Source organism: Zonotrichia leucophrys, chromosome 5, assembly GCF_028769735.1.
Source record: "Zonotrichia leucophrys gambelii isolate GWCS_2022_RI chromosome 5, RI_Zleu_2.0, whole genome shotgun sequence".
NCBI lineage: Eukaryota > Metazoa > Chordata > Aves > Passeriformes > Passerellidae > Zonotrichia > Zonotrichia leucophrys.
In genome coordinates this window covers 19,261,257-19,278,711 of record NC_088175.1, presented here as the reverse complement: position 1 = coordinate 19,278,711, position 17,455 = coordinate 19,261,257, and the positions used below count along the sequence as shown (strand labels likewise).

General features: G+C 37.3%; 1 protein-coding gene across 7 annotated transcripts in view; it reads left to right on the top strand.

The window, feature by feature from the left end:
* Positions 1 to 17,455, top strand: part of MIPOL1 (mirror-image polydactyly 1) — a 186,286-nt gene that overhangs the window by 28,675 nt on the left and 140,156 nt on the right. For all 7 annotated transcript variants that reach the window (XM_064714569.1, XM_064714568.1, XM_064714571.1 and 4 more), the window contains 2 exons: positions 543 to 677; positions 1,920 to 1,999. In XM_064714569.1, the coding sequence (XP_064570639.1) occupies positions 673 to 677; positions 1,920 to 1,999 (85 nt within the window). In that variant the 5' untranslated portion in view covers positions 543 to 672. The remainder of the gene's footprint in view (positions 1 to 542; positions 678 to 1,919; positions 2,000 to 17,455) is intronic.

Genomic DNA, 17,455 nt, shown 5'->3' with positions numbered 1-17,455 from the left:
ACAGAAAGGCACATGCCCTGCTTAGACTGTCAATGTTTCTTGTAATTACTCCCAGTATATTTGTTGCTTGCTTATGAATTAACTTGCATTTATGGAACTAAATCATTCCAATCATTTAATTACACCTGAGGAGCTGAACTATAATTGCTTGCTTCCAGCTAGGATCTGATATGGCTTGAGCAGTATTAATTTGGTGTTTACTTTTCTGAGTGCTAAAAGCATTAAAATGATTGTGCAATGGGATTACATTTTACTAATTGCTGGCATTCATTAGCTGGGTAAATGGCGAGGAAGAATGACTGTATATTGTGGAGGGATAAAATTATGGTTTTAAATAGTATATTACTAGACACATTAAGGCCCTAAGACATGTTTTAAAATACTCCAGAGGTTATTAAATACCATATTTTCTTCATGTCTTGCTATATGAATATCTTATTAAAATACTGCAATTATTATGAACCTTTTTGTGCAATATGTAGGGAAATGGCTTCATTGACAGAAACCTATTTCTTGATATTAATAACCCTCTATATTTTCAGCTAATCCAAAAGTAAATGAGGAACTTAGGAAAAGATTGCCAACTTCAAATCAACACAGTTACACAGAATTGAAGAAGAAGCGTACAGCTTCATTTGAGGGATTCTTTTAAGGGACTCAGTGTTCTGCGATATGAGGTGAACTTTTTATTTTTTGATAAGGCCTAAGCACATCAAATCCTATGCATTTTTTTATCATGCAGATTTATAGTCAACAACAAATGTGAGCTAAATATGTATTTCTTGAATATTTGGTGTTCGTGTTGGTGTTGAATCTAAAGTGTTTGTGCAATTATTTTTGCAATTTTAAATATAAAAATGAAATAATCTGCTTTTCTGCTGTTCTATGGCAAAATAATTTCTCTGGCTGCTTTATTATTTAGGATATGTGTCTTGGTATAATTTGCTTGAATTGTAAAATAGGTACTTAATTTTTTAATTTAATCTCTTACACTTTTCAGCACAATGACAACAGTCTGAGTGTTTTGATAATCTAGTGACTGTATCTTCAAGGCACATGTATCTTTTTAATAAACGTTAAAAAATGCAGCAGGGAAAACATACAAAATTAGCACAATACATAGTTAAGGATAAAAATTTTCCTAATACAATATTTTTTTAAAAGGTGCATGAGTAAGTAATACAATTTGTGATAAGCTTACTATGTTACCAAGATTACAAACTTATTTGGATTTCCCTGCGATACCAAGTATAACTAAATTTTTAACACATAAGAGAGCATATATTTTAACACTCAAAATGATGCATGGTAGACATAGCATTTTATTGTAAGTCTTATTGGAGGTTTCTTCTTGAAGATCTTTGATTATATGAAATATTGCAACTATGTAATTAACTATAGTCTGAAGCAATATGCATGCAAATATCGGGATGCATTATTTAGCTGTTCAGAAAGAACTTCGGAGTTGGAGTGACCACTTTACCTGTATTTTATCTAGGAAATTAAAAGTAGAGAAAGAATGCTGTGAAGTGAAGCACATGCTACTGTCTGTAATAACTGCCAAAGGGAGCAGTCTTGTTGTCTGCAGCAGAACTGCTTGGTGTGATTTGGGCTGTGCTCAGTAATGTGTACTTCCAAGACCAGACTCTAGAAGAAAAAACCAAACTAATAAATATTTCAACAAAGACATCACATGCAACAGAAAGCTGAACCAAACAATTATAAAAATTAGATGAGTGAAGAAAAAATATTTTACTGAGAAATATAATTTTTCCCTGGCTGTTAAAGTATGCAGAATTCATTGTGCTGCTATAAATATTTAAAATAAATTGTTTTGTAAATTTTCTGTCAAATGAAGGCAAAGTATAGGTGTATTATATTGTTTCAAGTTTATTTATCTAGAGTTTGTTTTATTTTAGCTCTGAAACCTTCAAGCAAAAACTCAACTCAGTGCCAGATCAAACAAGTTCAGAGGAACAAATGGAGAACTGGTCAAAAGGTAGGGACTTTAAAGATATTAATAAGGAACCTTAGGTGTTATACCAGTGCTAGGCAGTGACTGGAGTGTGTTTGTTCTTGCTGATATATGACTGACTTTGGAAGAAAAGAAAAAAAAAACAATAACCACATACTGCTCCTTAAAAGAACTTTAAATAACTAGACAGCAGCTACATGAATACAAAGCTTCACCTTTATTTTCTGGATTATTGAAAATGTTTTTGTACAACTTTCAGAAGACTTGTTTAAATTCTTAGTCTGTACATTGCACTTTACTTTCCAACTTTTTTTTTTTTTTGTTAGCAATAAATCTGAAAATCTGTCTTAAAGAAATTTTCTTGGCTATTCACACCTGGCTTGGGTATGATTAAGCCATCTACTAATATTAATGAGTTTCTCATTTGTAGCTCAGCTGAATTTAGACAGTAAGGTAAGGCTTGGAGATAATGGTGACCTTGGTTAACTTGGAGCTTCTCCAGTTGGTGGAGTTTTCATTTTCATCAGGATGCAAGTACCTTTTTTTATTTTTAGTTGATTGACCAGACATAATTGTTCTCAGATACATTCTTCTATGTTTCATGACAGAAACCTAAGGGGAAAAAAAAACGACTAAATTTGAGAGTACATTCATAACTGACTGACTGGCTGACTTTGTAGAAGAGAATTTTTAGAAGTAGCTTATGACTAAATTGTGACTGGTAGAAGGAAGGGAAAGACATAAAAAGGAGTTCCTCACTTGAGAGTGGATTTTTGCTAGTAAGTGACTCTATGTAGGCTAAAAAATCCGAAAATGGATTAGGTGTGTCAACATCAAAATTTCCCTCTATATCAGAGCCTCATAGCTTCTTGTACATTTCCTTTTTTTGAGTTTTATGCTATATATTCTCTCTCAAAAGATAATAAATGTCAAATTTCTCATGGAGAGTCTATTTAGAAGAAAGAAGAAATGTTTCATTTTGTAGGTGATACTTTTCTTTCATATGTAAAGGAATTTCTACCTATATTAGTCTGTAAAATAAACTACTTATAAACCCCTTTTAATTTATGGCATTTTGAGCTGTTACTGAGTGAAGTTCAAAAGTTTTTTGAATCATATACTCTGTAAACAAAAACATTCATGGTGATGTAAGTTAGTGGAGAATTGTATTCTGACAATTTAAACGAGTAATGGCTTAATCAGGTTTAGTATTTTTAGACCTTTAGGGGTCAGCATACCCTAAGAATGGTTCAAAAGGTTAAGATTTCCAAAGTAGGCAAATGAAAGTGATTCTCTGTGAAATATATTCTGTCTAATTGCAAGAAATTATGTTCTGCTACTGCTCAGAGATATTTTTGAAACTGAGTAGCTACTGACTTTCATGTGTATTATTTTTCTGATGCATTAAGTCAGTATTTTGTGCTGTTTAGACAGCTGCTTCTTCCAAGCTAACACTTCATGTATCCAACAGAAGTTGTTATATAAATCAAAGTAAAATTTATACACTTTTATTTAGCAGAATCATTAATAAGTCATGTAATTCTTTGTGCTTTTGCTCCTGGCAAAGTTAGAAAAAGGGATTATGGGTAAATTTTTCATCATACTGGTGTGGATGACAAAGTTTTTTTCTTAGAATTTAATTTGGGTATTAACAGCTAAATTACATTCCCTTATCATAAAGATAATAGGTCAATTTCAGCAACATAATATGTGAGCTTGGTAGATATTCTAGTGCATTTTCTCATTGTATTACTTAAGCACAGCAATTTTTCCTTTTCTGTGTAAATGTGTGTGCTGATGAGTGTACTATTTTGTCTCCTGCTTGCTCTGTCATCTTCACATATTTCCTTCGTGCAGTTGGTACTGTACTGTATTTAGATTTTCCTTTCATGTAACTTGGAAGTTTAAAAGCTGGGTTTAGAATAAGCCTATAATGTTTAATTATTTAAACATTTTATTAGCATACTGAAATACTGGAGATTACATTATTTGTCAACAAATAACAAATAAGGATGGTAAAGCAAATCCAACATTAAATTTATCTGACTAGATGAAAATTCAGTCAAGCAATGAGAATTTTAAGAAATAGAAAAAACAGATACAAAGTGGTAAGTTTATGGTGGTTATGTGGGGTAATGTGTAACCTGTTAATCAAGGTTATAAAATAAAATACTTGAAAGGAAGGTAGTGTTTAAGAGGAGTGTATCTGAAGTGTTTGAAAGGTGAGATTTTCTTTTTAACTTTCCGAGTTTTTTAGAGTATAGTATTTCTGTGTGGATTGAAGACTTTGTCACTGTTCTGTTCTATTAGGAAGAATTAAAGAACAGTTTGTGTGCAAGGTTTGTTATTTTGTGTTTGTATCTAGTTTAAATGTACTCTTTCTCTTGTTTTTAATAGAAGGTTAATGCCTTTTTTCATTTCCCTGTAATGATACTTGAGAGAATGTACCAGTAACATTGGCAGCAGACCAGTGCGGACTGTACTGCTTAGAAATGAAAAATATTCAGGATCCAAGCTGGACAGCCTAGAATAGTATTCAATTATGAAAATAAACTTGTATTGGCAAATAGGTGCCTATCTTTGCATTGCAGTGATGGTGGGTGTGGAGAAGCACATTGCATTGGGGCAAGACTTGTTACTTCAGTAGGGTTTCCATGCATGATGGGAACTGTGCAAACATTAATTCTGTGAAAACACAAGAGGGAACCTGAAACTGGATGGTTTCTCTTCTTACATATATGTTTAAGACTTGATATGGCACTTTTTCAAAAGCATTACCAGGATTGGAAAGTGGTGAGTGTGCAAATGCTGGAGGTAAATTTGTGTCTTATTTGACTCATGTACCATGTTTAATTAGGTGCAGCTATACTTCTGTATTATAAAGTCTTTAACTATTGTAATATTTTGGTTTATGTCATATTTGTAAGCATCCAGGCTTTAAGGATAGGGCAGAAATTAGGAGAAGGCTTAGAATTTTAAGTGTTGTTTGGTCTGTTTTGAGAACAAAATTAGAGTTTTGCTGATTCCAGAATTAAAATCATTGTATAATTTTTATTTGTGAATTCCTAAGACAAATTAACAGATTGATTTTTTAAATGATGAAGTTGTTTCCTTTCTTAAAAGGTGGTTATTATGTTTTTCCAGCATAGAAATAAATATGTATATATTGCTAAGCCATTACTTGAAGCATATATTGCATGTCAGCGAACCAATTTCACTTCTCAGAATTTGATGGCAACTTTAGTTATGATCCATATAGGCACTTTCCATGTATCTTTAAAAGAATGCTTGCAGCTTGTAAATATACTTCAAAATTGCATGTCTGGAAACTAGTTCAGAGGAGACTAGCTTTAAAGAGCTGTGGTAATGTAGATTGGAACAGAACTGCAGAATCAGCTTGTGCAGGGAAATTTTTGATGGAGGTGTTCTATCTGGTGGTGAGCTGTAGGTTTTTAGGGTGTTTCACATTCATGGTAATTGAGGAAATGTAGTCACGTGCAAAGGTTAAGTAAAATAAATCATCTTTTTGTGTAACTTTGACTGTCTTATTACAAGTAGAAAACTCTTCTAGTTGTGTAATGGTTTTAATGTGCTTTTTTGTAGATTTGTTTTTGCAGTATTAATGACAAGGACTTTTTTGGTCTGGAATTCCTATTGTGTGAGTTTGACACACACAAAGATGAATGGGTAAAGAAAGCCTCCAGAGTAATATGGTGCTGTAAATGCTCTAGTTGGTAAAAAAGCAGCTAATGGTAAAGGTGCTGCTGCCCATTTCTCCAGAATGTACCCACTGTAGCTGTAAACGCTCTAAAGTAAATCTAAAGCCCCTCTTTCAAGGCTATAACAGAAGCAAAATTAAGCATACTTGTCATAGTGAAGTCTCTTTCTTCTTTTACATGCCTCAACAGGAGATACTGTGAGCCTGTTCTCCCTCTCTCCTACCAATTTTAGCAACAAAGGGATGTTTTCTTGGAAAAGAAAGAAGGCCTGAATATTGCAAGGGTGGTTTGTATGCAGAAAAATCTACACAATATGCAGAGAGACAGCGTCCTCTACACCCACGTGGCTCAGCTGATCAGTGTGCTGTGTGCTGTGCTTTCAGCATCAAACTCACTGTGTGCTGTCAGATCCCTTTGCAAGGTGCCAAGAGTAGTTGCAAGGTTCTCTGAATGATGTAGAAGGCTGAAAAGAGACTGAGGATGAACTTTTATGAGTAAAACCTAGTCACTGTTGAACAACATTAAGCATGGAAGATGAAGAAAACCTCTGCCATGGAAGAAGAAGGAAAAGTGTAACATAACTTAGAAGATAAGAATGACTTAATGATAACTGAAAAATCATCCAATACTGCTTGGTCTTTCCTGTAAATATAATCATGCCTTCATGCATATAAGTTCTCATCTATTCTTTTTCCATTCCATTTCTTTCCTTGTACATTTTGAGTGGCAGAATACAGCACATTTTTTGCCAGACTGCATGCAGAAAGACTCCTCATCAGAAGCACAACTAGATATCCAGTACTTGCCTGACTCACTGCAGTGTTGTGAATATGATTTTGTTGAACCCTTTATGGTACACTCAAAACGTGTAGGGCCTTATCTGCTCTGAGGGCTGCAAGCACTAAGGATGGGGAGAATGCACACCTTGAAGTATTGCACTTTGAATCTTAAGTGTGTAAAGTATGAGTGCAGCTAACTTCAGAATGTCTTGAAATGTACTTCAGAGAGAACAGCACTTACTACCACAGTAATTTTTAAGTAGTGCTTCAGAAGGAACTTTAGAAGACCTTGCACAAGTGCAAGAGGTATTTGGTTATTTTCTTCTTTAGAAACCTTCATTGCTTCTATTTTTATAACAGGTAGAATGAGGCTTAAGTTCAGAGCAAAAATATTTTTAAATTATTATGAAAAGGTTCTTCAGAGAGTGCGTTGCTGACTCTTATTTGTGAATTCACCTGCATCTTTAGTAGAACACTACTGGAGTAAAGCATGAGGGGGCAAGGTGTCTTACAGCTATTTATGCAGAGTGATCTTTCTTTTATGTCAGACACTTAAAATTGCGATATTTTTCTTTACTTTTAAAGCTGTAGTTTCCTGGAATTTTGTTTAGAACTCTTAATTCAGCAAAGCTTTAATTGTTTGTGTGTGGTAGTGGAGGTTGAGTACATTTGGATAAGAGAATTTTCACTATAATTAATGGGCACGGGGAAACATGACCCTGCCTAGATAAAAGGGAGTTCTGGATCATTAAGATTTAGATAATAGAAGGGGGTTATATGTGAAAAGCAATTGTCTGATATGACAATAGCAAAAGACAAATGGGGTGGGAGGGTTTACTTTGTTTTTAGTTGGTTTAGAAAACATAAACACTGCATGCTTAGTAAAACTCCAGCAGACACTATGTTTGGAAATTATGTAATGACTCCATATAGGCTGTAATGATATCCTGAAACCCTGTATTTAAACTAACCTGAATTACAATGAGAGATAAACAGAATATTTACCCATCCCTTATGAGCTGCTGCTGATATGTAAATTTATTCTTCTACTTTGCACAAATATACTTTTGAGCTACTGCTTAAACACTTCAAGGTCCTTAGCCAAACAGTTTTAATGATGCCTCCAGTATTATGAAAGTGTGACATTTGATGAATGCCTTGTATAGTTGTGATATCAGGGAAAGTGTAAACAAAAAACGCACATCAAGTCATCGTGCAACACCTAGATAATTTATAATTTTACTGTTTATATCCATCTTGACATTTTTTATCTGCCAAAGGCAGGTTTCATTTGGAATCTTAATCTGAGATTTATTTGGTGGATCTGGAAATCATAGCTGGAGTTCCCACAGGAAATGGTCCATCTACCAACAGATTAAATGGCAGTCCTGCAGTTGTTAAGGGAGCTCTGCATTTAACACACATGCATACTCATTCAGTCAGCACTGTGGAGAAAAATTAAAGTAGTAACCCAGGTTTAGGAACAATGTAGCTAAAAAGTCCCATATTTGCTGAATGACAAAGGGTTATATAGCAGCATTTCATTTTATTATTCGTGCTTGAATTTCTTGTTTGCTTTGTTGAGTCTGCTGACGAATACTAATAAATGCCTGCAACAATCCAGACGAGAGATGCCTGGCAACAAAGCTATGCGGTGGACCTCCCTGATCTTCTCCAGTTCACAACCTGACCTTTTGAAAAATTGGCTGGGCTAAGCTGCAGAATTTGGGTGTAATGGTTATTGTTAACTCCAGCTTTAGGATTTATTAATTTGTGTGATCAAGACTTACCTATACTTCAAAGTTTCTGAAGACCAAACACAATCATCCATCCATTAGAACTAACATTGTGTTTCAGTGAATCCCACTTACTGACTGCCTAGTGATTCTGCTGTTTTGATGCATTCAGAATATAAAAATGCTTTTTCAACTGTGAGACCAGTCCAATGAAAATCTGGTGTCTTCTTAGAGACTAATATTTTAAAATAACAGTATGTTAATGAATTGCAAACGGAGAGTGGAATGCCAAAGGAAATGTCTGATATTTACACATTAATAAATGCATCACGATTAACTGCAGTGAATACCAATATAATGATTTGCCACATATATTAAAGACTGAGTAGCATTTTTCCATTTTAAATATTCAACAGTTTGTACACAATTGCTGTTTAGATGCAGAAGAGGACAAAAGACTTAGTGAGGGAGTCAGGCGAAGGAACATCGTTACTAAAATAATCAGAATCCTTGTAGAATTATAAAAAATTGCCTTTGCCAGAATAACTGCCAACTGTTCTTAACCTCTTTCTCAATTTAGTTCTTTATGAAGGGTGTTGCCAGGGTTCCACACAAGTACAGGTGAATACAGAAGCATTCAAAATAACACAGATGTCCCCCCAACTTATGTTGCTAAAACAGGATTCACTGTTCTCTTTAAGGAATTAAAAAATGCACGAACAATTAAACTTCTTAGTTGGTTTTTTTTTGGTCAACTTAAATGCTTAGCTGTAGCCAGAGATCAATTTTTGAATTGCATTGTTGTGTTCACCTGACTGACTGCTAAAGCAGTTTGAATTGTTTGGAAGTTCTTTGCATTAGAATGATACTTAATATAATTTTTAAAAGGCCATTTCCTTTATTCTGCCTAATATTGAAATTACAGGAAGATTTTTTATATTGTACATTGCACAACTGTCTTCCAGTATACAAATACTGTAACCTAACCTGTCATGTGAATTAAAATTATCATCATAAAGAAGTGTCAAAGGATACTATTTTAGTTATTTACAATTAATACTAATTTTTTTTTATTCTGTAAATGTGAGTTAGCCATTCATAAGTAAAAGCGGTATTTTTTCTTTAAGTACAGTAGATATTAGTTTCTAAAACATCTCTGACAGAAAAGAGTAGAATTTGACATCTCTGAGCAGGAGAAAAGAGCAGGGAGGGCTATCACTGAGGTAGTGCCGGCTCCAAGATGCAGTGTGGATCCAGCGCCTTTGACTTCTACAGTTTCTCGTTCTGTTCTGGTGTCATGGTTTAGGAATGGTATTCTCCAGTTCAGCACGCCACTAAAACCTCATGCAGCTCCCCCCCACTCCTCCAACTGGAGCCACAAAAGGTAAAGATCACAGGTTCAGAGAAAAGCAAATTAATGGGAGCAGCAATGAGATAAGAAAATGAACAATAACAGCAAAAATACTAATGACAGAGGGTATAGGAAAAGAGACAATTCAGGAGAAAAAGACACACCACAGCACACTCAATAATAGACCACTCTTTTGCCCCAATAATGGTCAGTACCGGATGGCTCCCTCCAACACATTTTGTGGACCAGACGGCACTCCATCTTCCCAGAAAAGAGTCCTCATAAGGTGAGGTGGTATAGAATAATGTCTGTGTCCTGGCTATGTCCCTTCCTGGCTACTACAAAAATTAACCCTGTCATTGCTGGGATCCGGACATTTTCCACCCGATAATCCAAAATTTTTGTCTTCAGGCCTGTTAGTGATGATTTCCAAAATCCCTTGGCAATTGGGGTTTCCTATTCAAGCCTACTTAGGCCTGCTGACACTCAAAGAACAGAGTCTTCTGAGACACCAGGAAAGGTTTTCAGCTGTGTAATTTCTTCTGTCTCCACAGCAGCTATCCCAAAAACACAGTGATGCTCTTTTGGGTCCTCAAAATACCCTCTCCTGAGGTAATAGGGATCAGGTGGTTATCTCTGGCCCTGCCTCTTTCTTCTGTTCTGTGGGCCCTGTTTCCTCTTTATTCCTCACTAAGAAAACTGATTTGGTCTTAGATTTCTTCTTCTGTGTAGGGGCAACTGCTACTGGCATGGTTGTTCCCCTGGTTCAGCTGCAATGAGGCCATGGTGCCTGTAGGTCTGCTTTTCTACTCCTCCCCTGGAGGGTGTTCTCTAGTTCTGAGCTGAGTCCAGTAAAGAGTAGCCAGGGCCCAGCACTCTGCAATAAATTGCTCCTCTCTGGAGTTGCCACAGCATTTTCCTCACAGTGCAGCATTCTGTCACTTTAAACAGGGTTTTGTATTGGTTCAGGGTGAACTGCCAAACCATTGGAGCAGAGAATTTCCCCAAAAACTGGCCCATTCTCTCCCATATTCTATGCCACTTGTGAGCATCCACCCTCAGGGCAGATCTCTGAATGACCTCCCAAGAAATCTCTGGCCTGACTCTAAATACGATGTAGACTGCACTGAGGAGAAATGGCAGACTTAGCAACAAGTATATGCTTTCCTGAACATCCAGCAGGAATTAAAAGTTGTCAAAAGCTGTTTTAACAGGTCTGAAGGAGAAAAAGGGGGTGAAAAGCTAGGGAAAGTCATCCCCCCTGTTCTTCCCACAGAAGGGGTGTAATTGTTAATGGGCCCCCAGAGGCAGTACCTGAGTAAGGATAGGAGAGAAACACTGAGTACACATCCCAAATTACTTTCATTGTCCTTGATGTTGTCTTGTCATAAGCTGATATCCCACAGTACAGCAACAAAGGGTTCCTGATCCCTCTCCCTGCTCTGAAAAAGATCATAGTGAGGAGCATATATGGGAATATATACACAGTTATATATAATAATACCCATTTGAACAGCCCAGGCAACATTGTGAGCATTGCCTCTGGACCTAATACAACAAATACTTAGATCAAATTTGTTTCTAACTTGCTCTGGGCAGATCTGTTGAATCTCAACCCTTCATGCCTCACACTGGACTCCAATTACAGCTGTCTTGGTTTAGGAACGGTATTCTCCACTTAATTCTTCCATTAAAACCGTGTGCCACTCCCTCTCCGCCCTCCAATTTGAGGCCGGAAAAGCAAAGATCATGGGTTGAGATAAGAGCAATTTACTGGGTACAGCATTGAGATAAGAAACTGACCAGTAACAGCAACAATACTAATGACAGAGGGAATAAGAATAGAAACGATTCACACAGAAACCACACCCCCAGTCCCCCAACCATCCCTTCCCCCTTAAATAGGCAATACCGGACAGCTCCCTCTGCCATGTTTTCATGCCCAGAAGGAACCTCTTCTCCCTGGAAGAGTTCCTTTCCCCTGCCCCTGGCAATGGTGTGAGTTGTTATAGAGTAAATTCTGTGTGCTGGCCGTGCACCCTCTTGTCTACTGCAAAAATAAAGCCTGTCCCGACTGGAACCAGGACACATAGCTTGCTCAATGACCTCAATGCAGTTACTTCATCACTCTGTGCCTTAGTCTCAATGGCTTTAAAATTACTATCACAGCACTTATGCATCTCCTAAAAAACATCTCTAAGAATTTGGATTAAAATGTTCTTTCCAAGTCTTATTTCAATGAATATCTGTCTTGTGTATCTTAAAGTGAGAGGAGATACACTATCTCAGAGATAAATCCAGGACCTTTATGAGTTAAATGTAATTTGATAGTCCCCATCCTTATGAGCTGACCCATGATGCTTTCTGCAGAGCCCATGGTCAGGTATAGTTGGGGCACTGAATGGACAATGCATCTATGTTGTGATTTCCTCTTTGCTATTGCCAAGGATTTGGCAGGTACTTTGGCTTTTTACATAGTACTTTGGCTGGGCAGAGCACAGAGAAATAAAAGGAATTAGCTTTGTTTTACAAATCTACTCTGAGCTCAGTCTTTGCTTGTTATCAGTTTCCTATGACTGCCATTCTTCCATGCTACAGAAGTGATTTAGTGAGATCTTGGAGTCCTACTGAATAATCTTGAATACTAAATAACTTGAAACTTGCTGTTTTCTTTGAACATCAGGAAACTGCATTATGATGGGACAGCCATTTGCTCTTAGTTACTCTTGGTCTCAGTATACTGCACTGTGCTGAAGAGGCCTAAATAATTGCTAACATAAGTAAATCTGTAGTAAGTCCAAAGACAATAAAGCTTCACTTTTCATGTTACTTGTTTTAGAGAAAGCATGTATTATGGACCTTTTATTACTGACCTTTTGTAATTGTTTCCTGAAATAGGAATTACTTTCTTGAAAATTAGGTACAGCACCTTTTTTAGGATTAACTCTGAAATTTTTTGTAGGTCATGGAAAGATAAACCAGTAAGGAAATTAGTCAAAAGTAATGAGCACCTTTGACATATGCATGCATATTGCATCTGTATTAGCTCAAATATGAATGAAAAAGGAAAATACAGGCATTGTGAAAATGCATAAGATCTAAACCATCTCTTATCATTAATGTCAGACAATAGGATCAGATTTCTTCCACCAGACTCATTTTCTTTCTTTGCATATTTATGCCTACAAAAGCCTTGAATTTCAGTTCCTACTCATTTTCAGGATTTATGCTTTTTAATCATTCAGTAAAGGGCAAACTGTGGAACAGTCTAAGTCTTCCACGGTCATTCTGTTTGGTAGAAGTTCCAGTAGTTAAATAGCTTAGTGAATGAATGTTTGTCTTTTGACAAAATGGTTGACTCATCATTTTCAGCTCAAAAAGGAATATTCAGCCATAGTACTAATTTCATTTGCATGGCTTGAAAATTTAGTGGCCGTCAGGCTACATTTTTAGTCTTATTATTGTAGGAAAAAATATTAGATAATTTGAAAGCCAACGATAAAGAATAGCAGTTAGTCAAGTGGAAATGAAGGTGAAGTTCTAAAGTAATGCTTTTACATGCATAGTTATTGAAGCAAGTGTTGTAGAGGTGTGATTTGTACTGGGGCAAAATCAAGTTCTTTTAAACCATAAGAAATGTGTCCTATTATTCCATTGGAAACCGGTTAGTTTTGTATAGGGCCAGGGTGGCTCTTTGCATAGATAGTTTTGTTGGATAGTGAATATTCCCTCGTCTTTGAAATTCAAAATGTTTGATATTATACAAACAAAAAAAACCTCACAGACATTGAAGTTGTGTTTTTGTTTAGACTGAGAAGAAAAAATATGTGATTGCAGCCCAGACAGCCAACAGCATCCTGGACTGCATCAAAAGAAGTATGGCCACAGAGTTGAGGAAAATTATTGCACCTTTCCACTCTGCCCCTGTGAGACCCCATGTGAAGTACTGCATCCAGTCTGGGAACCCCAGCACAAAAGTGTGGGCCTGTTGCAGCAAATCCAGACTTGGCCAGGAAGATGATCAGAAGGCTGGAGAACAAGTCCTGTGAGGACAGACAGGCTGAGAAAGCTGGGGTTTTTCAGCCTTGAGAAGAGAAGTCTCTGGGAAGACGTCACTGGGACCTTCCAGTATTTGAAGGGGACTTATAAAAAAAGAGGGAGAGCAATTTCTTACACAGGTAGATGATAGGACAAGAGGAAACAGTGTCAAATTAAAAGAGGAGAGATTTAGGTAAGATATTTGGAGACATTCTTTACCCACAGAGTGATGAGGCACTGAAACAGGTTGTCTAGAGAATTTATGAATGCCCTGTCCTAGGAAGTTTTCAAGGCCAGGCTGCATGGGGCCCTGGGCAACATGATCTCATGGGTGGCCTCCCTGCTTAGGGCAGCGAAATTGCAACTAGATGATCTTTAGGGTCTCATCCAACCCAAAACATTCTATGATTCTATGATTAACAGGAAGAATTCTGGAGGCTTTTATTAATTGAGGTTGACTGCCTCAAATACAGCACAATGTTTTGTTCTACATATTTTCAAATGTACTTAATCTGAAAGTATCACAGTGTCGTAGCTACTGAATTTGCAGTCATTTTTGCTCCCGCTACCAGGGTGTCTATGGCTCATTCTCTTCCTTTCTGCTTTTGCTTTTTCCTATTATGCCTCTTACTGCCATCCTGCTAGGGGTTGGTTCACTCATGCAGTCTTTTGCAGACAGATGAGAACATACTATGTACATGTCACAGACCAGCTTAAAACAGACACTAATAAGCTATAGGTAACAAGCTGTAAGTCCTATTACACTTGAAGCTGATTTGGTGCACCTGGAGCTTCTAGTGTCCCCATACTTATCTGCAACCAGATCCATAGTCTGTGTGCATGTTCCATTGGGTTTTGGTTTTTTTCGCTTACTCTTATTCTGTGGAGATTCCCTGCAAACCTCTGAGGTGATCAGTGCATTTTAGTAGGGTGCTGAAAGACAGAGGGAAGGGGGTGTCCACTCAGTTTCTGCTGGATGATGGGACAGCTGAATGTGCTGAGTGGTGTAACAAGGGATGCTATTGCCTCATCAGTCTTCCAGTTGAATCCGCACCTTCTGTGGATTTATCACTGTTGGTGTGGGATTCTCTAATGCTGTGCTTTCCCTGATCTCAGTGCTTATCCCCCGCTTCTCAGAAGAAGCTGTGAGAATAGTGGGTGTCTGCACAGTATGATGTGTTTAATGTTTTTACTTGACTTTTCAACCACTCCTAGCTTAACAGCATTCAATTCTGTTCTGCCTTTACTGTTTCCAGCCATGACAGCATTATCTTCCCCTTACGTCCCTCACAATCAATTCCCAGATTTAATTCTAGTGTCTTCATATTCCTTCTTCTTAACATTTGCTTTTCTTTCCCGCAATGTGAACAAGCTATTCATTCAAGATAAATACATACAGAAGATCAGCTGTTCAGCTTCTCCCTATAGTGAAATATTAATCTGGGCTACTGAACTTGTACCATTTTATATGGAAAAAAAATTGTTTAGTATACTCAAGAACCAGAATCAGCAGTGGTGGTACCACTTAATGAAATCTACATAATTTTTTCCAAAGCTTGCAGGGCTGTTTTACCCTTTCTCTGATGTTCCCCGTGCAGCCTGATTATTGCAAATGCTACTTACTCCCCAGTGTGTTTCTGCAGCATTGGTAATTAGTGCACGATACGATTTGCAGGAGGCATGAGGAAAAAAGCACTGAAGTGCATGTATTAAAATTGCCACTTAGTTTAGCAACAAGACAAGCTACCACGTACCAAAGCCAAAATTATTTGATGTGAGGGTCATGGGCTATATGAAGAATCAAGTGGTTTTAAAAATAAATTGAATCCTATGTCCATTGATCTCACAGTGTTCAAAATGTCTTCCCCAAAGCATTCTACTGACAAATTTTGCATGCTGATTAAAAAAAACATTACAGCTTTATTAAATGAGTAAAAACCTCTCACCTTAATGCCCTTGGGCAGAGTGCTTTGAGTTTTGGGTGGAAGAGGCTGCCATCATTTTCTCTCTTAAAAGCCAGTGGAGAAAAAACAGATCCTCTGTGTTTCACCTTATATTTCCATGAATGCCACTTACAGCCTTCCTGTGATGGTACTTAGTCTTACCCATGTGCTTGAGGGAATTGAATCTGGATGAAAAGGCATCCTGCAGATGTATGTTGTCTAAAGAAGCAGCATTAGCATTTATAAATACTAACACAGTTCTAGTACTATTCTAAATTCTCTTTTCTTTAGCTGCAGTAATTTACAGTTAAAAACACGTATCGTGACATGGCCTAAGGATTTAGCAGAAGTGCAACTGCTAATGCAGATATTTACCTCATCATGCAGTCATGTTCACTTCTGGTCTTAAAAATAAAAATCTGCTTTCTGAACTGACCTGTCATCTAGAGACCTTTTTTTCTTGTTTACAGCTCATATTCAGAATGTTACAGAAAGCCTGCTGATGCTCATCTGACCCTCTTACTCCCTGCTGCTCTTCCCTGTAGGCATTAGTGATACTGTGGGGGTGGCCTGTGAAGTGTTGCATGTGACTGTATGGCTCCAGGCTTGATGATCAGGGTGTGGGAACCCAGGTGGTGTTTGCCTTGATCCTTCTCCTGACAGGGAGGGGCATGGAGGAGGGCTGAGTAAGTAGATGAGGTCTTCTTCAGAGAATTGGAAGAACTCTCATGTTCAAAGGTCCAGGTTCCCATGGGATGCTACAGTGATGTTAGTGATCTGCTGAAAGGACAGCAGCAGGGCTCAGGTGATCTGGAAGTTGCTGGGGACAACTTCCTGTTACAAATGATTGAGGTGCCAGCAAGGTGATTTCCAGTGGTCTCTGCCAACCTCAGTCACTCTTCTGTGGTCTCTTAAATCCTGGAATGAAAGGAGCAAATTAACAAAACAGGAACTGTGAAAAGAATAAAAACTTGCTGTCATGCTAAGGGAAGAGAAGCAGCCTAAAACATCATCTAAAGTTCTTAGCTCTCTGAAGTGAGATTTTTCTTCTCCAACTTTCATAGGGCCAAAGTACAGTACCATGGTGCTAAACAAAGAGCAAAGCTTCCTGGCAATATTGACACTGGTTATTTCAACAGATATACATTGTGCTTGAATTCTTCCATAGAGTGTGACACACTTTGCTTGAGGCACTTCACACATATATATAGCTTATAGAATAAGTGGATGCCCTAGAGAGGAGGAGGAAATGTTGTCATGGCAAGTGAAGCATTGCACCTCCCCTGGAGCATAATTTGCAAATGCATTTATACAGACACTGCTGCATCTGAAACAGGAGAAGTGAACAGGATATTTCATAGGAAGTTCTTTATAATATAAATCAAATGGGAAACACAACTCCCTGTAAAATGCTTTTCAAGTATGGAAACTCAGACTAGGTTAGTTTTCAGGTAATACTTACCAGAAAGGATTCAAAGTTTTGCCCTTACGTATTGTCACTCCCAAACTGAGTCAGGTTCTTGGAGTATATTTGGTGGGGTTTTTTTAACATACATTTCTTTAGAGATCCTTGCTCCCTACTATAAGGAGGAGTAAGACATCAAATCTAGTTTTTAGATGTAGCAGCACTTCAGAGGAAATCTGCTCAAAAACCTGCAGGATTTCAATCCAGTGGAAACAGCATACACTTGTTTTGAAGAATCCAGGTGGCTGTGACTTGTGTTCTTTCTGCACTAGGTGTGAAATGTTATGAGGAACATTTTTCAGTCACAGTACTGAAAGTAGTATTGTACTTATCAAAAGACAAAGATGCTGATACTCTGTTGATTGTTGTTTAATCTAGTGTAAAGATCAGTGGTTGCAGTTTACAGAAATGGTTAGAGTGGATTCAAATAAGTTTGTACTGAAGTGGAT